The sequence below is a fragment of the Hyperoodon ampullatus genome (assembly GCF_949752795.1).
Source record: "Hyperoodon ampullatus genome assembly, chromosome: 7".
NCBI lineage: Eukaryota > Metazoa > Chordata > Mammalia > Artiodactyla > Ziphiidae > Hyperoodon > Hyperoodon ampullatus.
The window spans coordinates 19,595,812-19,620,383 of NC_136920.1; the positions used below are offsets into that span (position 1 = coordinate 19,595,812).

At 36.6% G+C, this 24,572-nt stretch overlaps 1 protein-coding gene across 1 annotated transcript in view; it reads right to left on the bottom strand.

The window, feature by feature from the left end:
• The window catches only part of TTC17 (tetratricopeptide repeat domain 17), a gene marked incomplete at its 5' end in the record, with an annotated part of 149,947 nt that overhangs the window by 88,762 nt on the left and 36,613 nt on the right, over window positions 1-24,572 (bottom strand). Inside the window, 10 exon segments of the mRNA XM_079709468.1 lie at window positions 92-207; window positions 1,549-1,695; window positions 5,792-5,904; window positions 7,385-7,545; window positions 8,981-9,120; window positions 9,558-9,702; window positions 10,280-10,389; window positions 21,351-21,482; window positions 21,716-21,827; window positions 22,951-23,120. Coding sequence (XP_079565594.1) covers window positions 92-207; window positions 1,549-1,695; window positions 5,792-5,904; window positions 7,385-7,545; window positions 8,981-9,120; window positions 9,558-9,702; window positions 10,280-10,389; window positions 21,351-21,482; window positions 21,716-21,827; window positions 22,951-23,120 — 1,346 coding nt within the window.

The window sequence follows — 24,572 nt, forward strand, 5'->3', positions numbered from 1 at the left end:
AACCTTTCAAGTCCAAGGCTGGTGCTCTCAAAGAACCGCCAGATGATAATCATGCAGAATCAAGTGCTTTTCCAAATCCATCAGCACTTGCCTGAGTCCTTTGTTTTCCGGAGGCAGAAAATACGTTGGCAATTCCCCGCCAACAGGGACTCTAGGATAGCTTTCTGCACAATCTGCTCTTTTAGGCCACAGAATATGCTGTTTGTCCTAATAAAAAAGAAAGTTTCTCATAAATTTCTTCAGATTCAATACTTCAATATGCTAAATGAACTTTTAAAAGAACATAAATATACTAGGATAACCAAAAAACAGTTTAGTATTTTAAGATACAGACACTGTGGTAGACTCTATAATATTCTTTCTACTGCAGATTATTAGTCTAAGTCAGTAATTCTACCTGCTTTACCACAGACTGGTTCAGGGTTGGGCAGGCCTAACTCAGCTGAGCCAGTAAGACACAAGGAGAGGTCTGCCTGGGGCTTCCAAGAAAGAAAAGCCAGTCTTAGTCTCTTACGCCCCACAGGAGCAAAAACCATGTTGCTCCAGCTACTGCTGGCTGTCACCTCAGTACCATGAGAAAGACAGGCTTTAGGATGGAACCAATACAGTGGATGGCAAATTAAAGAAAAGGAAAGAAATAGGTCACTGGGCCACTGAATCAACCAAAGCCAAAGTTTGCTCTATCTTTGGATTCCCTATATGAGGTGAATTTTCTTTCGTTTAAGTCAATTTGAGGTGGAGTTTGTGACTTGTACCTGGAAGCATACATACACTTAAAAAACTGGCACAGAAAACTATTTTTCCCTTAACTAAGACTTTTCTTTGCCAATGCTGAAGTTTAACAATTATTATTTTATTTGTAAAATTTCATCTTTCTAAATATAAATAACATGCACCAGAGGTTTACTAAACTTATAGCCTGAAGCTTTCAAACTTGGGAATTTATATTAGACATAATTAAATAATAAGTGGCTGTATTAATTCTGTTAGAATAAAAACACAATTCTGAAAATTTAACATTGAATAAAAAATACATGGTTTCTGTCTTCATATGTTGGTATCCCCATTGGCTAACATACAATTATTTCTTAGGTAGGTTAGAAATACGTATTTATTTACTTGCTTATTATCTGTATCTTCTGCTAGAATGTGAGCTCCAGCAGAGCAAGGAACTTGTGTACTATATTCACAGGATCAGCCTGGTATACAGTTGGAAGCTCAATAAAAGAATTCTGATTAAATAAGTGAAGTACATACAAGCATGCACTTAGGTCAAGTTTAGAAACTTGTGAGGGTTGGTGATTATACTCAGAGCTTTGAACTGAAATCAGGGTGTCCATCTGCCCCACTTGACTGCCAAGAACTCAAGACAGACACTGTGTCTTACCACCTAGCAGAATGCCTTCCATTTAATATACGCTTAACAAATGCTTGCTGAACTTAGCTGAACAGTGACTGGGGCAATATTAATCAGTGGGATTGAGGGACACTGCTTTAAGAAATCTTGTCTGTTAGAGAAAACCCCTTCATAATCCTCTACTAACTTACCCTATATGCATCAGAGTCCCTGCCCCAGATCCAGAGAACAGAATGGGCTATGGGAGATGACTTGACCAAATCACTGATATCACTCTGATTTGCTTGAACATCAAAGTTCACAGACATCATACTGGAGGTTGATGAATCCTCACCAAACTAGAAAATGAAAAGAAAAGTTCAATCAAATTGAAAGCAGAAAAGGAGTTGTGAATAAGATTTAACTCAAGCCAAAAATGTTAATGAATACTCAAAATTAGAAGGAAATCACAAAGTAGGTCAGTTAAAAGGCAGTAAGATCTTTAATTTTCAGAACTATGCCCCAACAGTATTCTCTCACAGATAATGCATAGCTAGCAACTTTCAATCAATTATGCCATTGATGTGTGAGAAAACTACTGTGGGTTGCTTTCCTGTCCCACTACTTCCTTTCTATGATTTAATCTCTTTTAGGTATAATGATTAGCTGATTTAGATGTTTGATTCATTATTCCTCTCCCCTAACTAGACTAAAAATGATCACTATTCTATAAAATTAGTGTGCTTAAGCGTTCTTAAAAGTTTAATATAGCTATCACTTAGGCATTAAAAACCACTGGACAGTCAATTTCTAATATGTATAGCCTTCAATGGTGAAAAACTAAAACGATTTCCTCTAAGATCAGGAACAAGACAAGGTTGCCCACTCTCACTATTGTTGAACTATTATTCAACATAGTTTTGGAAGTTTTAGCCATAGCAATCAGAGAAGAAAAAGAAATAAAAGGAATACAAATTGGAAAAGAAGTAAAACTGTCAGTGTTTGCAGATGACATGATACTATATACATAGAGAATCCTAAAGATGCTACCAGAAAACTACTAGAGCTAATCAATGAATTTGGTAAAGTTGCAGGATACAAAATTAATGCACAGAAATCTCTTGCATTCCTATACACTAATGATGAAAAATCTGAAAAATTAAGGAAACACTCTCATTTATCATTACAACAAAAAACAATAAAATACCTAGGAATAAATCTACCTAAGGAGACAAAAGACCTGTATTCAGAAAACTATAAGACACTGATGAAAGAAATTAAAGACGATACAAACAGATGAAGAGATATACCATGTTCTTGATTGGAAGACTCAACACTGTGAAAATGACTATACTACCCAAAGCAATCTACAGATTCAATGCAATACCTATCAAACTACCAATGGCATTTTTCACAGAATTAGAACAGAAAATTTTACAATTTGTATGGAAACACAAAAGACCTGGAATAGCCAAAGCAATCTTGAGAAAGAAAAACAGAGCTGGAGGAATCAGGTTCCCTGACTACAGACTATACTACAAAGCTACAGTAATAAAGACAATATGGTGCTGGCACAAAAACAGAACTATAGGTCATGGAACAGGATAGAAAGCCCAGAGATAAACCGCACACATATTGTCACCTTATCTTTGATAAAGGAGGCAAGAATATACAATGGAGAAAAGACAGCCTCTTCAGTAAACGGTGCTGGAAAAACCGGACAGCTACATGTAAAAGAATGAAATTAGAACACTTCCTAACACATATACAAAAATAAACTCAAAATGGATTAAAGACCTAAATGTAAGGCCAGACACTATAAAACTCTTAGAGGAAAACATAGGTGGAACACTCTGACATAAATCACAGCAAGATCTTTTTTGACCCACCTCCTAGAGAAATGGAAATAAAAACAAAAATAAACAAATGGACCTAATGGAACTTAAAAAGGTTTTGCACAGCAAAGGAAACCATAAACAAAATGAAAAGGCAACCCCCAGAATGGGAGAAAATATTTGCAAACGAAGCAAATGACAAAGGATTAATCTCCAAAATATATAAGCAGCACATGCAGCTCAATATCAAAAAAACAAACAGCCCAATCCAAAAATGGGCAGAAGACCTAAATAGACATTTCTCCCAAGAAGACATACAGATTGCCAACAAACACGTGAAAGGATGCTCCACATCACTAATCATTAGAGCAATGCAAATCAAAACCTCAATGAGGTATCACCTCACACCAGTCAGAATGGCCATCATCAAAAATCTAGAAACAATAAATGCTGGAGAGGGTGTGGAGAAAAGGGAACCCTCTTGCACTGTTGGTGGGAATGTAAATTGATACAGCCATTATGGAGAACAGTATGGAGGTTCCTTAGAAAACTAAAAATAAAACTACCATATGACCCAGCAATCCCACTACTGGGCATATACCCTGAGAAATCCATAATTCAAAAAGGGTCATGTACCACAATGTTCACTGCAGCACTATTTACACTAGCCAGGACATGGAAGCAACCTAAGTGTCTATTGACAGATGAATGGATAAAGAAGATGTGGCTCATATAGTCAATGGAATATTACTCAGCCATAAAAAGAAATGAAACTGAGTTATTTGTAGTGAGGTAGATGGATTTAGAGTCTGTCATACAGAGTGAAGTAAGTCAGAAAGAGAAAAACAAATACCGTATGCTAACACATATATATGGAATAAAAAAAAAAAAGGTTCTGATGAACCTAGGGGCAGGACAGGAATAAAGACGCAAACATAGAGAATGGACTTGAGGACATGGGGTGCGGGGAAGGGTAAGCTGGAAAAAAGTGAAAGAGTAGCACAGACATATATACACTACCAAATGTAAAATAGCTAGCTAGTGGGAAGCAGCTGCATTGCACAAGGAGATCAGCTCAGTGCTTTGTGGCCTCCTAGAGCGGGGGGATAGGCAGGGTGGGAGGGAGATGTAAGAGGGAGGGGATATGGGGACATATGTATACATATAGCTGATTCACTTTGTTATACAGCAGAAACTAACACAACATTGTAAAGCAATTATACTCCAACAAAGATGTTAAAAAATATATATGTATAGCCTACCTCCAAACCAAGGTACAACAATATTTGATATTCTCACAAGATACCATAGTTCCTGTGTATTTCTGAAACCTTGTTAGATAAGAGAATGGGACTAAGATGGGATGGAGTAGGAAAGAGATGAGAAAAAGGAATGAATATGATGAATTTGTAGCTCTATGCCTTTACGAACAGGAACAGATTCTTTTACTATATAGCGGTGATGAAGTTTATGGATATATAATGTTGGAAGCTACACTCGCACATGGCAGTCTTCCAAATGGTCTGTCTTGAGACCATTATGATATCTAAAAGTTACACTGGGTTTCGGTATATTTCATTTCTAAATATTCCCTTTTTCCCCTTAAAATGCTTGGATTTAAGACAGCGAGCTAGAGTCCCAGAGGGTGTAAGTCTGTTCTTTCTTTACTACTCTTGAAAACCAAACATGGGCTATTGCTAGGAGCTGGCTCACAAAAATCATAGGAAGCTTATGGTCTCTATTACTACTTCTCCTCCTAAATGGCCTCTTAATTTTTATTTCTTACTCTTTCCAATGTAGTCTGGGTTCTTCCAAATTAAAGAGTTCTAATTTTCCATGGTTTGTCTTCCTATAGAAGCTGTCCTGATCTCTTATTTTAACTGTTTATTGCTAGAAACTTCTGTATCTATGATTAAGGAACATGATGGGTTTTCTATAGGATAGGATAAATGTTATTTTATTTCCAGTATCCTTTTGGATGAAAGTTGGACTCTGATTGTGTTTATGGTCTATATCAGCATCAGTTACATGCTATCTGGTATCCTTATATTTGTGTATTATTTCTTCCCAACTAGATAGGCTAGGATTTTATGTATGTGTATGACTGTTTGTATATGTGTATCTACCTGTGTGGACATATACAGAGACAGAAAGAAAGAAAAACATGCACACAGCAATCCGCTTAATAAACGTTTTTTGTAGATGATCATTTTGATGATGTTTTTGGTTGAAGCAACATAACTGGACTAATGACTTCAGGAAAGAGCATGGCTACTCTTTCCCAAATTTTAAATTACAGGTCTTACTAAAGTAAATTAAAATGGGGGGGGTAAAGGCTTCGAGTCACAGACCAATTCTAGCTCTCTTGGTAAAGAAGAAAAGAACTAAAAACATATGAAAAGAGAATACAGCCAGTACTTTGGGAAACAAAAATGTCATTCATGGAGTAACTGAGTACTCTCTGTAAAATCTGACTTCATAAACACAACAGATACTCAAAACCTTAAATGATGGTCACACATTTTAGAGATCAATTATATAAGGAATTAAGGGGGGAAAAGTGATATTTCTCTTAGATATGTGAAAGTTTATAAGAACTAGGAGAGACTAAGAAAAAGACCTGAACATAGTCCACATTTTCAAAGATATCACCACGATGGTAGCGCACAGGTTGGTCCCACTGGCAGTGTAAACTATGCTGCTGGTTGACCAGACGGCATATCTGATGATTTCCTGGAATAAGAAAGGAAATTTAAATTGATGAAAAAGATCAGCAATGCCAACATGATTTTCTTAGTCTAAGTCATGTAGTATCAACCCTGTACTCTTCAGAGCCTGGCAGAGTACTTACAGAGGGGATACTTATCCAGGGGAAATTTCATTAATGGTTAATTAAATTAAATCATTCTAAAGAAGCCTGTTTCTCCACCTATAAAACAAATGGGCTCCACTAAATAATCACTGAGGTTCCTTCTGGCAATTGCATTCTATGACTGTAAAATCTATTGATTAAATTGTTTTAAGACTTTGCCCATCTCTCTGGAGAGAATTTGCTTCATATACTTCATAACTCTTTTTCAAATATATAAATATATATATATATATAAGCGCTCTGGTTGCATTTCGGTACTGATTGAGCAGTAAATAATCCCAAGGACTGAACATACTCTTTATACTCAAAATAGCAAAGAAAACTTGTCAGGTGGATTGTGAAATGGACTGTAAACGTTCACAGCTAAGGGTCAAAGATCAAGAGGCTGTACAGACCAATATATTTATCAAGGGAGAAGGATGTAATATAAGGGATTCTATTCATTTATTCTTTGGTGTCAAGTTGTCATATCTGCTCCCACAGGGTTTCATCAGAAATGAAACATTCTGGATACAGTCAAATCACTGATATCCTGTCAACCCAAGTTCCTTTAGACCAGTGGTTCTACTTTGGGGTCACAGACTGTAAAAGATTGAATAAGAGCTACATACCGTCTTACCAGAAAAAAAAATGTGCATATACACAGTAATGTGTATAATTTGGGGGAGGATTTCAGAACCCTCAAAAGTATTCCACTGATTACTTTCCTATTTGAGACAAAGCCTAGTCTAAAATCTTACTTCTAAAATAAAACATTTGTTTTTAATGGGGCAAAAAAAAGAGGAGAACATTTAGCCTTATTGCCACTGTTGGATGAAAAGTGTGGATGTTTTGATTCTAGGGTGTGTCTAGCTTGCGTTAAATTGGTGTAGGGCCATGTTACAGTGTGTTTTCAGACTAGCAACAACAGGCATCAAATAGGAGCTTGTTAGAATAACAGAATCTCAGGCCCCAACCCAGACCTACTGAATCAGAATCTGCATTTTAACAACATCGCCAAGAGACTGATATGCATACCAAAGTTAGAGAAGCATCAATGTAGGCCATAGAGGGCAAACAAACTGTTAAGACTCTGAGGATACAAAAGATTTGGTTTTTACTTTAAAATTTGGTTTCTAGTTTAAAAATTTGGTTTTTACTTTTTACTAAAAAAAAGTTAGAAGGGTCAAACCAGCTCCTCAGGCCTGCTGGTATACCCATAATAACGATTTCATTTTAAGACTGAGAGAAGTCATAAGCACAATTTTATACTGCTTTATGGCTACATGAAGGTTATGAAAGTAAAGCACACTAGAAGTGAATTTCCTAACCTGTCTTTAATTACTTGGAATCAGTACTTACCTAATTGTGCCTCTTTTGCCATCTGTGTCTCATGGATGATATTTCTTAAGATTTGCTCTTCCTGAATCAGCTTATGTTTTTCTAGGATCTCCTGCTGTCTCAGGTAGTGGTCATGTTGCTTTTGATATTCTTTCAACTCATTCAGTGTTCGCTGGAGGGATCTTAACATTTTTTAATAACAGGAAAAAGTTACAGAGCTTTAAAATTATGGATTTTTAAACCCACTTAAATACATAGATTTTCTGGTTCTCAGCAAAAATTGTTAGATTTTGACTTTTAACATACAATCATTGTATCCCAAGTTCAAGAACAATGGGGCTAAATAAATACTATTGTTTTATTAAAATTTTGGGGAAAAAAGATGGATGTGAAATTCTTCCCATAAACACAATTAATGACATTAAATGGTGTGTTAGACTCTTCAGGTGCCAGAAAAGATACATAGCAATAAATAATACTATAAAGCTTTATACATTTAACAAGTCTATTTCCCTCCACAAAGACTGTCAGTTCCATGGACATTCAAAGCCTTTCTAGAATCTTCCTTTTCACCTTTTCCTTTGATTCTACCTAAAGACAAGGTTAAGAGAAGAGGCCACAATGCCTTGCTCTTGCACTCTAGCTTCTTGGTTTACAGATTTGGGGGAAAAAACCACAGAAACTGCTTATAAAGGAATATTCCCTACCACCTGGTATCAATAAATCAGCTGCTTGATTATATTTAGTCACAAAAATCTTATTGTCTATTACACTGTTAACATATGGAGATTTAACAGCCGCACAGATTGTATAAGAGCATAATATTGGAAGAAACTCAGCCAGGGCAAGTTCTGATCAGGTATAACAAAGCCAGGCATAAACAAGCTGTCATTCTTTCCTTTTTACTACATTAGGCTTTTAAACAGATTGGAAAATAGGCAAAAGTTTAATGAAATCCAAATCTCCACTTAATTCTATAATAATCAAAGTACACTCAAAACATTAAGGTTAATTCTATAAGAGATGAACAATTCACTTCTGAGTTATGTCAAGTTCCTTTACTGGCCCTATTATTTATAGAATTAAATACAGGATATTTTTTAAGTATACTACAAGGACCAAGTACAACAGAATTCCATTACTGTACAACTTACACAAATTTGATTAAAATGTGGGCCAAATAATCTCTCTCAACATCACTTAACCAACATAACAATTGCCCAACCTTAGAAATCAAAGGAGAGAAAGCTGAAATCGCAAGTGATTTTACTGACAGTGTATTCTATGGAAATAAAAATGTAATCAATAGAATTACTGAGCATCTGGCAGCACCCCATCCTCCATCTGACTTCATACAAGTAATTCATTGTCAATATTGTTAAGATTTAGATGAAGGCATTTACTGTAAATATTCTCTAGTTCCTGGAATCCTTTATACAACCACTGACTTGTGTTAAACCTCCTGATTGGAGAAAAAGGACAGGACTAGCATTAGTGAAAAGGTGTTTTTCTTAATTCTAATGAACAAATTAATACTGATATCACCCTACACAAGTCTAACAAGAACTACACAAGTTCTACAGTGTTGGTGATTCAGTAATTTTTTCTCCTAGTTACCTATGTTGAGCTTCCAATTTCTGCTCGAGTTTTTGCTGACACAGGACAGCATGCTTCCTCTTTATAGCTTGCTCAAACCCAGGTTTAGCCTGTAAAGCATGGTCATAACAGAGCACTGAGTGGTTATACTCCCCAAGCATCTGAAGAGACAAAAACAAACACACACACATACACAAACACAGGGGGGAAACATGTTAGCCTGGTTGTATCCATCCAAATCCCCTTATGATTTATGAGATCACACTACATCTCATACAGTGAATATTATTTCGCTCAGTAGTCAAATCTCCATAACATGAAGCAATGCTATATAGGATGGTTCAAATGGAAGTACTGCTATTTTAAGAAGAGTACGCTAAAGGAATATAATATTCATATCAATTTAATTACTTTCTTTTTTGTGAAGAGGCTAAAACACTTGAGATTCATTATTGCTATGAAGTTTTTTTCCCTTAATTTCTTCATTTCTATCCCCTTGTTTGGACCAAAAGAAGGGAAAAGGGTATTTTTTATTGGAAAAAAAGAAAGAAAGAAAACAGCAACTGGATTGGTTCATGTAAAAAAAAGTTGTATTTACTGCATATATATTTCCTAAAGTGTAATAGCTAGTGAAGAAGTCACTGTCATCCAGAGCTGCATGGACCACGACAGCAGCATCAGCAGAGAAGTGTGCTCTGTGCAGAACATTCGCCAAGTTGACCAGGGCAATGTCCTTATTGTGCCTAAAAGAGAAGGGAAGATGTAATTAGATGTCAGGAAAGAAGCATGTGTGCTACAATTGCCTATAACTACCTGACAAGGGCAAATTACATTCAAAGTTATTGAGCTTAGGAAAATAACTTTGAGTTTACTTACAGATGGGGAAAATAATTTAAGAAAATCCTAATGTTTAATTTTACATAATTGATGGTGCTTACTCAATCTGATAACTACAAATTTTGCCACAAAAATAAGGTCTGGCAGAGATTTTATGCTTTTAAAATGTATTTAGTGCTTATATTTGCTTTGAGAATAATTTAATTTATGATAGTTCCTCCAACCAATTTCCTTAGTTTCAAGTCTCAAGTGAATCAGAGGGCATCTACATTATATATTTTTCCTTAACAGAAATCAGAAGCATGTTATGCCATTATCACTTTGAACTCTTTGACATCTAACATTTTTGTGATGGGACTAATTGCAACAGGGATGGAGGAGAATGTAAGTACAACACAATGCTTCTTCTTCTTGTTTTTTATGTATTTTAACAGTCCTGAGTTACATGGAAAATCAGGAGGTCCAGGAGGGGAGGAATCCTACCTGGATGAGAAGTGAAGTGCTCGCATGGCACATTCCACTACTTGATATGGCTCATTCTTTATTCTCCAGTAAAATGAAGCCATGTTATATAGTACCCACGAGGAAGAGTTCTAGAAATTAAACAAATAAAATGACAACCAAATATAACTCAAGATAGTTTCTTCAATTCAGAATGTTCAAAATGAGCACCTTTACACTCTGTCTGGTCTGAAACTGATGAAGAAAATCAAGACTTATTACAGTAGCGAAAAAGCAGAGGACAAAGTACAAATAAACTATCCCTGTCAAGAGAGCATTCTGATCATTAGTTGATCAGGTGTATTAAGGTGTGATCTAAACAGAGAGACTGTCCAACCCCAGGCTATCTTCCAAAGGGGAAATAAAGCTGAAAAATCCCACCAAGTGGTCACAACTTGGGCCCTGTTTCAGGACTTTAGAAGTCAGGATCTAACCTACTTAGAAATGCTAGTTGTTCTAACATGAAATTCCTAAAATTAACATATTGCAAAGTTTCCTATTTATTTAACATCTGAATGAAGGTATGTATGTAAACAAATGAAAGGCTTATGCTTTTGTGAAAGGTAAATTTTTGTCATTTCCTCATGTGTGTTCAGAAACCAATTCAGACCTTTACACTGCTAAAAAGTAAGTCTTTAGTATGTAGTAATAAGTGCATTATTTAGTCAAATTAAACAGAAGTTCAGAGAGGTTTTCCCCTTTTGTGGCTTGGATTTTTTGTCGCCTAACATATACTAAATTTCAACCACATAGAGGTCATAAGACTAAACTGAATCATGTCAAAAACTCAATGTAAGTAAGTTTAAACCCAAGAAAGAAGTATCAAATTCAGCATGGAAAAAAAGTCATAAAGTTTAAGATAAAATGGGAAAAACAAATGACAGCCAACACTTAATATCATTAATGTGTAGCTACCTCATAAAAAATCTAAACAGAGAAACAAAAAACCAAAAGAACAAGGGCCAAAAACATGGACAATTCAAAAATATGAAACAATTACTACTTAGCAGGTGAAAAGATATAAAACTTAACAACAACAACAAAAGAATTAAAGAGGTACAAATTTTCCTTTTAAAAATTGGGAAAGATTAGAAAGAATGCCACTATTCACTATTGGCTACAGTGTATACTAACTTCAGATATTAAGTGTAGAAATATTAGGTTAGTACAGCATCGCTGGGGGACAATTTGACAATATGTATTTGAAAACCCTTAAAAATGTGATTATCCTTTCATCCCAATATTTCCCTAAAAAATTTATCCTATGAGAATAAAGTTTTAACTATAAAGATATGTAAAAATAAAACTCCAAAAATATATCATAAAACAGCAATTATCTCTGACTTTTTGAATTATAATCTTTAATTTCCCTTTTTCTAAATTTTTATATAGCTTTTTTTTTTTTTTTACAAGGACCAATTATTTTATTTTAAAAATTTACCTTTAAGACTAAAACTAGTATGGGACTTCCTTGGTGGTGCAGTGGATAAGACACAGAGTTCCCAATGCAGGGGGCTTGGGTTCAATCCCTGGTCAGGGAACTAGATCCCACATGCATGCCCCAACTAAGACTTTGTATGCCACAATTAAGGAGCCCTGGAGCCACAACTAAGGAGCCCTGGGGCTGCAACTAAGGAGCCCACCTGCTGCAACTAAGACCTGGCACAACCAAATAAATAAATATTAAGAAAAAAAGATTAAAACTAGTATAATTCTTTATTAATCATCCTTAAGTATTCTATCTTCAAGGAAAAAATATGATTCTTGAGTGTTGCAATGAAAGGTTTTAGCACTAAGTGTAGTTGGTTACGGAATACTATATTCTTTCACACTTCACTTATGACTTAGGCTTCAGTCTCCTTTTTAGTAGCCTTTTGAGAAAGTTTTCCTGTAAATCAACAAATGACTTTTAATCTCTTATTTTTAAACCTTATATTGTGAATTGGGACAAAAAGATCAATTAAAAATTCTATATGATCCGCGTGCCAATGCAGGGGGCACGGGTTCGACCCGTGGTCTGGGAAGATCCCACATGCCGCAGAGCGACTAAGCCCGTGCGCCACAACTACTGAAGCCTGCGTGCCTAGAGCCTGTGTTCCACAACAAAGAGAAGCCACTGCAATAAGAAGACCAGACACTGCATTGAAGAGTAGCTCCCACTCACCCCAACCAGAGAAGGCCCACGTGCAGCAACGAAGACCCAACGCACCCAAATATAAATAAATAAATAAATTTATTTCTAAAAATACATAAATAAAAAATAAAAATTCTACATGAACTACTAAAAGCATCATGATAAGGAGAATACTCTACTCATCATAGTATATTCAAAGAAAAATAAATGTTTAAATAAAAATCTATAAGATTTCTTACCCCCAGACCAGGAATAAAACCTGTGTCCCCTGCCTTGGCAGGTGGATTTTTTTTTTTTTTTTTTTTTGCGGTATGCGGGCCTCTCACTGTTGTGGCCTCTCCCGTTGCGGAGCACAGGCTCTGGACACACAGGCTCAGCGGCCATGGCTCACGGGCCCAGCCGCTCCACGGCATGTGGGATCCTCCCGGACCGGGGCACGAACCCGCATCCCCTGCATCGGCAGGCGGACTCTCAACCACTGCATCACCAGGGAAGCCCGGCAGGTGGATTCGTAAGCACTGCACCACCAGGGAAGTCCCCAGATTAATTTAAAGACAGGGCAAACAGCAGAAGCAAGAAGAACTACAATTCTGCAGCCTGTGGAAGGAAAACCACATTCACAGAAGGATAGACAGAATGAAAAGACAGAGGACTTTGTACCAGATGAAGGAACAAGATAAAACCATAGAAAAACAACTAAATGAAGTGGAGATAGGCAACTATCCAGAAAAAGAATTCAGAATAATGATAGTGAAGATGATCCAGGACCTCAAAAAAGAATGGAGGCAAAGATCTAGAAGATGCGAGAAATGTTTAACGAAGACTAGAAGAATTAAAGAAGAAACACCTAGGGCTTCCCTGGTGGCGCAGTGGTTCAGAGTCCGCCTGCCGATGCAGGGGACACGGGTTTGTGTCCTGGTCCAGGAAGACCCCCACATGCTGTGGAGCGGCTACGCCCGTGAGCCATGGTGGCTGGGCCTGCACGTCCGGAGCCTGTGCTCCGCAATGGGAGAGGCCACAACAGGGAGAGGCACGCGTACCGCAAAAAAAAAAAAAAAAAAAGAGAAACACCTAGAAGAATTAAAGAACAAACAAACAGAAATGAACAATACAATAACTGAAATGAAAAATACACTAGAAGGAATCAATAGCAAAATAACTGAGGCAGAAGAATGGATAAGTGACCTGGAAGACAGAATGGTGGAATTCACTGCTGCAGAACAGAATAAAGAAAACAGAATGAAAAGAAATGAAGACAGCCTAAGAGATCGTGGGGACAACATTAAATGCAACAACATTCGCATTATAGGGGTCTCAGAAGGAGAAGAGAGAAAGGACCGAGAAAATATCTGAAGAGATTATAGTTGAAAACTTCCCTAACATGGGAAAGAAAATAGACACCCAGGTCCAGGAAGCACAGAAAGCCAAGACAGGATAAACCCAAGGAGAAACATACTGGGACACACAGTAATCAAACTGACAAAATTTAAAGACAAAGAAAAATTATTGAAAGCCACGAGGGAAAAATGACAAATAACATACAAAGGAACTCCCGTAAGGTTAACAGCTGATTTCTCAGAAGAAACTCTACAAGCCAGAAGGGAGTGGTATGACTTATTTAAAGTGATGAAAGGGAAGAACCTACAACCAAGATTACTCTACCCAGCAAGGATCTCATTCAGATTCGACGGAGAAATCAAAAGATCTACAGACAAGTAGAAGCTATGAGAATTCAGCACCACCAAACCAGCTCTACAACAAACGCTAAAGGAACTTCTCTAAGTGGGAAACACAAGAGAAGAAAAGGACCTACAAAAACAAACCTGAAACAATTAAGAAAATGGTAATAGGAACAAACATATTAATAATTACCTTAAACATGAATGGATTAAATGCTGCAATCAAAAGACACAGGCTCGCTGAACGGATACAAAAACAAGACCCATATATATACTGTCTACAAGATACCCATGTCAGACTTAGGGACACATACAGACTGAAAGTGAGGAGATGGAAAAAGATATTCCATGCAAATGGAAATCAAAAGAAAGCTGGAGTAGCAATACTCCTTTCAGGTGAAATAGACTTTAAAAAAAAGAATGTCACAAGAGACAACGAAGGATACTACATAATGATCAACGGATCAATCCAAGAAGAAGATATAACAATTATAAATATATATGCACCCAACATGGTAGCACCTCAATACATAAGGCAACTGCTAACAGCTATAAAAGAGGAAATCGACAGTAACACAATAATAGTGGGGGACTTTTAACACCTCACTTACACCAATGGACAGATCATCCAGACAAAAAATTAAAAAGGAAACACAAGATTTAAATGACACAACAGAACAGATGGAATTAATTGATATTTATAGGACATTCCATCCAAAAACAGCGGATCACACTTTCTTCTCAAGTGTACATGGAACATTCTCCAGGATAGCTCACATCTTGGGTAACAAATCAAGCCTCAGTAAATTTAAGAAAATTGAAATCATATCAAGCATCTTTTCTGACCACAACGCTAGGAAATCAGAAATCAGTTACAGGGAAAAAAAACGTAAAAAACACAAACACATGGAGGCTAAACAATACATTACTAAATAGCCAAGACATCACTGAAGAATCAAAGAGGAAATCAAAAAATACCTAAAGACAAATGACAATGACAACATGATGATCCAAAATCTATGGGATGCAGCAAAAGCAGTTCTAAGAGGGAAGTTTATAGCAATACAAGCCTACCTCAAGAAACAAGAAAAATCTCAAACAATCTAACCTTACACCTAAAGGAACTAGAGAAAGAAGAACAAACAAAACCAAGAGCTAGTAGAAGGAAAGAAATCATAAAGATCAGAGCAGAAATAAATGAAATAGATACAAAGAAAACAATAGCAAAGATCAATAAAACTAAAAGCTGGTTCCTTGAGAAGATAAACAAAATTGATAAACCATTAGCCAGACTCATCAAGAGGGAGAGGACTCAAATCAATAAAATTAGAAAAGAAAAGGGAGAAGTTACAACAGACACCAGAGAAATACAAACCATCCTAAGACACTACTACTACAAGCAACTCTATGCCAATAAAATGGACAACCTGGAAGAAATGGAAAAATTTGTAGAATGATATAACCTTCCAAGACTGAACCAGGAAGAAATAGAAAATATGAAGAGACCAGTCACAAGTAATGAAATTGAAACTGTGATTACAAATCTTCCAACAAACAGAAGTCCAGAACCAGATGGCTTCACAGGTGAATTCTACAAAACATTTAGAGAAGAGCTAACACCCATCCTTCTCAAGCTCTTCCAAAAAATTGCAGAAGAAGGAACACTCCCAACTCATTCTATGAGTCCACCATCACCCTGATACCAAAACCAGACAAAAATACTACAAAAAAAGAAAATTACAGACCAATATCACTGATGAATATAGATGCAAAACTCCTCAACAAAATACTAGCAAAGAGAATCCAACAACACATTAAAAGGATCATACACCATGATCAAGTGGGATTTATTCCAGGGATGCAAGGATTCTTCAATATACGCAAATCAATGTGATACACCATATTAACAAATTGAAGAATAAAAACCATATGATCATCTCAACAGATGCAGAAAAAGCTTTTGACAAAATTCAACACCCATTTATGATAAAAACTCTCCAGAAAGTGGGCATACAGGGAACCTACCTCAACATAATAAAGGCCATATATGACAAACCCACAGCAAACATCATTCTCAATGGTGAAAAACTGAAAGCATTTCTTCTAAGATCAGGAACAAGACACAGATGTCCACTCTTGCCACTACTGTTCAACATAGTTTTGGAAGTCCTAGCCATGGTAATCAGAGAAGAAAAAGAAATAAAAGGAATACAAATTGGGAAAGAAGAAGTAAAACTGTCACTGTTTGCAGATGACATGATACTATACGTAGAGAATCCTAAAGATGTCACCAGAAAACTACTAGAGCTAATCAATGAACCTGGTAAAGTTGCAGGATACATAATTAATGCACAGAAATCTCTTGCATTCCTATACACTAACAACGTAAAGATCAGAAAGAGGAATTAAGGAAACAATTCTAATCACCACTGCAAGAAAAAGAATAAAATACCCAGGAATAAACCTACCTAAGGAGGTAAAAGTCCTGTACTCAGAAAACTATAAGACAGTGATGAAAGATATCAATGATGACACAAACAGATGGAGAAATATACCATGTTCTTGAATTAGAAGACTCAATATTGTGAAGATGACTATACTACCCAAAGCAACCTACAGATTCAATGCAATCCCTATCAAATTACCACTGGTATTTTTTACAGAACTAGAAAAAAAAAAACCCTTGAAATTTGTATGGAGGCACAAAAGACCCTGAATAGCCAAAGCAGTCTTGAGGGAAAAAAAAACAGAGCTGGAGGAGTCAGACTTCCTGACTACAGACAATACTACAAGGCTACAGTAATCAAGATAATATGGTACTGGTACAAATACACATCAATGGAACAGAATAGAAAGCCCAGAGATAAACCCACACACCTATGGTCAACTAGTCTATGACAAAGGAGGCAAGGATATACAATGGAGAAAAGACAGTCTCTTCGATAAGTGGTGCTGGGAAAACTGGACAGCTACATGTAAAAGAATGAAATTAGAACACTCCCTATCACCATACACAAAAATAAACTCAAAATGTATTAGAGACCTAAATGTAAGACCGGACACTATAAAACTCTTAGAGCAAAACATAGGAAAAACACTCATTGACATAAATCACAGCAAGATCTTTTTTGATCCACCACCTAGAGTAATGGAAATAAAAACAAAAATAAACAAATGGGACCTAATGAAACTTCAAAGCTTTTGCAAAGCAAAGGAAACTACAAACAAGACGAAAAGACAACCCTCAGAATGGGAGAAAATATTTGCAAACGAATCAACGGACAAAGGATTCATCTCCAAAATATATAAACAGCTCATGCAGCTCAATATTAAAGAAACAAACAACCCAATCCAAAAATGGGCAGAAGACCTAAATAGACATTTCTCCAAAGAAGACATACAGATGGCCAAGAAGCACATGAAAAGCTGCTCAACATCACTAATCATTAGAGAAATGCAAATCAAAACCACAATGAGGTATCACCTCACACCTGTCAGAATGGCCATCATCAAAAAAATCTACAAAGAACAAATGCTGGAGGGGGTGTGGAGAAAAGGGAACTCTCTTGCACTGTTGGTGGGAATGTAAATTGATACAGCCACTATGGAGAACAGTATGGAGGTTCCTTAAAAAACTAAAAATAGAATTACCATATGATCCAGCAATCCCACTACTGGGCATATACCCAGAGAAAACCAGAATTCAAAAAGACACATGCACCCCAATGTTCCTTGCAGCACTATTTACAATAGCGAGGTCATGGAAGCAACCTAAATGCCCATCGACAGACGAATGGATAAAGAAGATGTGGTACATATATACAATGGAATATTACTCAGCCATAAAAGGAACGTAATTGGGTTATTCATAGAGACGTGGATGGATCTAGAGACTGTCATACAGAGTGAAGTAAGTCAGAAACAGAAAAACAAATATATATTAACGCATATATGTGGAACCTAGAAAAATGGTACAGATGAACTGGTTTGCAGGGCAGAAACTGAAACACAGATGTGGAGAACAAACGTATGGACACCCAGGGGGGAAAGCGGCAGGGGGGTGGGGGTGGGGGTGTGATGAACTGGGCCATTGGGATTGACATGTATACACTGATGTGTATAAAATTGATGACTAATAAGGACCTGCTGTTCAAAAAAAATAAATAAAATTAAAAAAAAAGAAAGATTGTAAAGGGCTTCAAGAGGTCATATTGTCCATCACCCTAACTCAGCTGTGCTGTACATACTGTAACAGTATTAGAAAATTTAAGATGACCGCCTTTATACCTGACCAATCTGTTAATTTTTTTTTAACACACTGACTCCTATTTTCAATTGATGTTTAATTTGTATTATATTCACTACTTTTCAATTTTTCTCTCTTATTGGTTTAGGAAACTTTTAAAAAATCTTCACAAACACAGCCATTTTATTATGTTAAAAGTTTTAATGTTTTGATTTCCAACTGTCATCAGCAAAGTTTTAATATATTTTACGGACAAAAAACAAAAAGATACATGCACCCCAATGTTCACTGCAGCACTATTTACAGTAGCCAGGTCACAGAAGCAACCTAAATGCCCATCAGCAGACGAATGGATAAAGAAGATGTGGTACATATATACAATGGAGTATTACTCAGCCATAAAATGAATGAAATTGGGTCATTTGTAGAGACGTGGACGGATCTAGAGACTGTCATATAGAGTGACGTAAGTCAGAAAGAGAAAAACAAATATCGTATATTAACACATATACGTGGCACCTAGAAAAATGGTACAGATGAACCGGTTTGCAGGGCAGAAATAGAGACACAGACGTAGAGAACAAACATATGTACACCAAGGGGGGAAAGTGGCAGTGGGGGTGGTGGTGTGATGAATTGGGAGATTCGGATTGACATGTATACACTAATATGTATAAAATAGATAACTAATAAGAACCTGCTGTATAAAAGATAAATAAAATAAAATTCAAAATAAAAAAACGATTTCTCATAAAATCTCCGCTCTAATCTATAAATGTTCAAATGTCACTGTTAATTATTCTCTCTCTTTTGAACACATTTTTTTCCCTTGGCTATTAGGATATCACATCCTTCTGGACATCCTTTGGATCTTTTCTGCTGGCCCTTCACCCTCTGCTTGATAGATAATGTAGGAGGACCCAGGACTTCTTCTCAAACTTCACTCTTCTCCAGATGACTGTATGTAATCCCACAGCTACAAATACTCCCTACTTAACAATTATTCTCTACCTATATACCCAGCTCTGACGTCTACTGGAATTCCAGACTCACATAGGTATTTCAGATTTAACTTGACCAAAATAGAACTCTATCTCATCTTCTCTCACCCCAACACTGCTCCTCCAAGTTGCTCAAGCCCAAAATTAAGGAATTACCTTTGATTCCTCTTTTTCTCTCATTCCCCATATCTAATTAATCAGCTTCTAAACTTCTAAACATTTCCTGAAATAGTTTAAGTTCCTTCATTTCCACTGCTAACCCTTCTAGCCCAAACCGTCTTCATCTCTCTCTTGAATTACTGCACTAGCCTTCTAATGGTCTATTTCCAAGTTTGGCCTCCTTTAGTCCCTTCTCCATATAAGTCTGACAGTGTACTTTAAAAAGTACTCATTAAATTATGGTACTCCTCTGCTCCAGCTTCTCAGCACACTTGTAATAAAATTCAAAGTCCTAACTTTGGCTTTCAGAGCTCCACATAGTCTGGCCCTGGCCTACTACTTTGGCTTCATTCTCTATCATCCTCCCCTTTGCTCACCAAGCTCCAGCCATACTGACCTGAATTTAATTACATAACACTTGTTACATACTGAATGTGTCTCTAATCATTCATATATGGACGCCCTAACCCTCAATGTGACTATATGTGAAGATAGGGCCTCTGAAGAGGTGATAAAGGTTAAAAATCCAATAGGAAAAAAAAAAATCCAATAGGGCCAGTCCCCTTATAAGAGGAAGATTTATCTCTCTCTCTCTCCCTCCCTCCCTCCCCATGTACACACTGAGAAGAAGCCATGTGAGGACACAGCCAGAAGGTGGTCATCTACAGGCCAGAAAGAGAGTCCTCAACAGGAACTGAATCAGCCAGCAACATGATCTTGGACTTTCCAGCCTCCAGACTGTGAGAAATAGGTTTCTGCTGTTTAAGCCACACAGTCTGTGGTATTTTGTGACGGCAGCCTGAGCTAACCAATATACTACCAAGCTCATTAAGGCTTCAGGGCCTTTGCTCATTCTTCAGCCTAGAAAGTTCTTCCTTGATCTTTGACTTTTGGTTCCTTCTTGTCATTCAAGTATCAGCTTAAATTTCATCTTTCCAGAGAGGATAACCCCAACTGCTCAACCTAAAGAAGCCACCCAATTACCCTCTATTTTAATTTTCTATAGAGCATTTACCACGATGATCTACTTTCAACTAACAATTCTCTGAACGATATCTTAAATCCCAGGCCAGTTTTTCCTTATTACTTATCAATTCTGGGGATGCAGTATTTTACATTACCTTCAGAAAAACAATATGAAGAAGGTAACTTAGCTACAAAAATAATCCTATAATATATAATGCATTTGAATAAACATATAAATATATAATATATTTGGGTAAACCGTATATAAATGTTACAATTACACATTTTACTTAGTAGCACTATAATAGTGCTTAGAAACTAGCCTGCATTTTACAAATCTCCTTAGGCACAGAGAAGAGCAAAAACTATTTTCTAAATTCCCACATGTTATCCTGAATGATACCTTTAAATTCTTGGGTCTTGTTACATAATTCCCCATTTCATTATTTTAAAGTAGATGTTCCCTTAAAATTACATGAAGATTTTATTGTTAGTGGTGATTCACCTGTTCAGAAAACAGTGATAATCTATGTATTTCCTGTGTGTAGACATATATCAAAGACACTAATGTTAATGTTCTTTCACACTCAAAATATATAATCTAGCTTATAAGCCCCGTTGCTTATATTAGTTTATAATTTGTTTTTTCGTGAATTAGTTTAAATAAAACTTTTCAGCATCTTGTCCTGGTAAAGGGGACTGGATTATCAATGCTTCTCTCTAACTTTGAACTATACAGTTTATATTACTGTAATCATGATTTAAAATCACTCTCTAGACAAAAACAAGCTAGGTAGATATTTTCTGAGAGAAAAATATCTTCTGTTCACACAAGGCCTCTGGGCTCTTTAAGTCATTTACGACTTACCTTCTGTAGGCCTTCATGAATGAGGTGACCTATGTCATCTATACTCCTTCCTAACCGTTTAGATAGATATGTGAAGATTGGATCTTCTTTAGGTAGTAGAGGTGCAGAAAGATTAACTCTCTCTTGTACACCCTGAAGAGAAGAAAAAATAGAAAAAAACAGAAAAAGGAGATTATAAGACATTAGAAATCACAAGTAATTTGGTATCTTATGGCATTTAATTTGAAGGAATTTTAAGAAATAGGAGATGTTTGTTACATTATAAAGCTGTTTGGAAGGAGAGAAGAAAGAAAAAGAGTATGTATAAGCAAGAGATTAAAGAAAAAAATGAAAACAAACAACCCACCCCAAATTTCTCTACTTACTCGCAAGTGCTGAAAAGCATGTATACTATACGGAAGTTCTAGAATTTTAGTACAATCAGGCTGATCAGGGTCTGGAGGGACAGGAGATTCTGTGTCTATATAATCTTCAGGGCTAAAATATCAAGAGGCAAGAAGTAATGAATGAATGAAAAGTGAAGATATGTCCAATTTTTCCCTAATTAAATCATATTCTCAAAGCATCTCACTTTACAACCAATATTAGTCAACATGCATACTTTTTTCATAGAGCTGTTGTTAGAGCAAAATTTTTTGCGAGTTCAACTTATATCTCCTAAAAGGAGATATATCAAGAGTTAGGGAGGGCCCACGGTTCGATCCCTGGTCAGGGAACAAGATCCCATATGCATGCCGCAACTAAAAGATCCTGCACGCTGCAACAAAGATCCCGCATGCCACAACTAAGACCCAAAGCAGCCAAATAAATTAAAAAAAAAAAATGGTTAGAGTCACAAACCGTTAAGACTGTGGACTCTGGACTTCCCCGGTGGTGCAGTGGTTAAGAATCTGCCTGCCAGTGCAGGGGACATGGGTTCGAGCCCTGGACCGGGAAGATCCCACATGCCGCGGAGCAACTAAGCCTGTGCGCCACAACTACTGAGCCTGTGCTCTAGAGCTTGTGAGCCACAAGTACTGAAGCCCGCATGCCTGGAGCCTGTGCTCTGCAACAAGAAGCCCACGCACCGCAATGAAGAGTAGCCCCTGCTTGCCGCAACTAGAGAAAGCCCACGCGCAGCAATGAAGACCCAACGCAGCCAAAAACAATTAATTAATTAATTTCAAAACAGACTGCGCTTTTCAAAAGCTAATATAACACTGCTCAACTCTTTCTAGAAATGTTAAACCAGTTTACACTTCTATATAGTCTTTCTACATTTTTACCAGTTATTGATTTTTAAACAATTTTTTCAATTTGAGAGATGAAAAATATGTCTTAGTATGCACTTATCTGATCATTACTGAGAAATATTTTTTCCACATGTTTATTGGCCATTTGCATTTTTTTAACCATAAATTGTTCAATTTTCTACTGTGCTTTTAAATATTTTTAATTGATTTGTAAGAATTCTATACATAGTATACATTTTGAACTTTGAAATTTCAATAAAGTCATCAGTGACTGAAGCTTTTTCTCATTAGAGAAATAATTTCTAGTTGAGTCGAGAAAGATCTGTTCAGGAAGACGTACTTTATTTTTGGAAAGAGAATTTCTTTACCTGATATCTTTGCTCTCCAAAGTTATGTATGTGCCATCATACAGATCTAGGTCCCCTAAAGGTACCTTGGCTTTGATGCAGTCTGGATCCTCTTTATTATGTCTCTGTTCCAGTCCTGTATCTCTGTCCTCATTCTCTTCTATATGAATTTTTTGAGCAACTAATTGCTTCTGTTGAGAAGAAAATAAGAACACAAATGGATTTTTCTAATATTTCAACCTAGATACAATGTAAGAGAAAGGAGAATTTAATGTGTTGAACAAGTCAGAGAAATCAAAATATGCCCTGGGTTAGTTGACATAAATAAGCTTCTCGAAACAGGTGTCCATATACAGAAAGTAACAGAACATGACATTTAAAATACTGGCACATGAGTGCCTTATGGTATGATCTCTGACTATCTATAAAGCTACATCTATCAACTTAACTGGCACAGAATAGCTCAGCAATTAGAAGTACCTTGAATTGTCCAAATGCGTCATATTTCAGTCCTTGAAGACATCTAGCACACTGATAGTGCTACCTGAAGTAACTAGTGTTCCAGGGGAATTCCTGCCACTGACATTTTTTTTCCAAACATACAGAGGAATTACGTTAACAGCCATGTTTCCACCACCCTATCTATCTTAACATTTGGCCATACTCCAGATTTTTCTAAAAGAAAAAAAATACTTGAAGCCCCTCTTAACTGCCTTTGAGATCCCTCTCTCACTTCCAAAAGTTACCACTATCCTGGGAATGCCCTCGTGGTCCAGTGGTTAGGACTCGGCACTTTCACTTCCAAGGCCTGGGTTCAATCCCTGGTTGGGGAACTAAGATCCCACAAACTGCGGTGCAGCCAAGAGAATAAATAAATAAATAAATAAATAAAAGAACAAAACTTACCACTATCCTGAATGTTTTATGCATCATTTTCATGTAAATTTTATAAAATATTACTATACTGCCCTACTTTTCTTAAAATATTACTTTATATATATATCTACAGCTATATCTCCAAAATCAACATATAGAATTGCTTTGCAAATTTGGAAATTTTATATAAATACTATCATACTGTATGTATTATTCTACAACTTTCTTTTTTTTTAACTTATTATTATGTTTTTGACATTTATCTACATTGGCCGGTATAGCTCTAAATTTTTCATTCTAACGGATTTATAAAAATGTATTTATTTGGGGCTTCCTTGGCGGCGCAGTGGTTGAGAGTCCACCTGCCGATGCAGGGAACACGGGTTCGTGCCCCAGTCCGGGAGGATCCCACATGCCGTGGAGCGGCTCGTGAGCCATAGCCCCTGAGCCTGTGTGTCCGGAGCCTGTGCTCCACAACAGGAGAGGCCACAACAGTGAGAGGCCCACGTACCTCAAAAAAAAAAAAAAAAAAAAAGAAAAGTATTTATTTTCCTGTAAACCGTTAGGTTGCTTGTTTTAAAATATTTTTTGCTTTTAAATGTGCTATAGTATTCTTATAAAACTGTCATTGTGTAAGAGTTCCAGTAGGAGAAAAATATGGGGCTGTATGGGATACATTTTCAGTTTACTTAGTCACTGTCAATCTGCTCTTCAAAGTGGTTATAAAAACTGGAATTCTACCAACAGATTAGGATAATATCCATCTC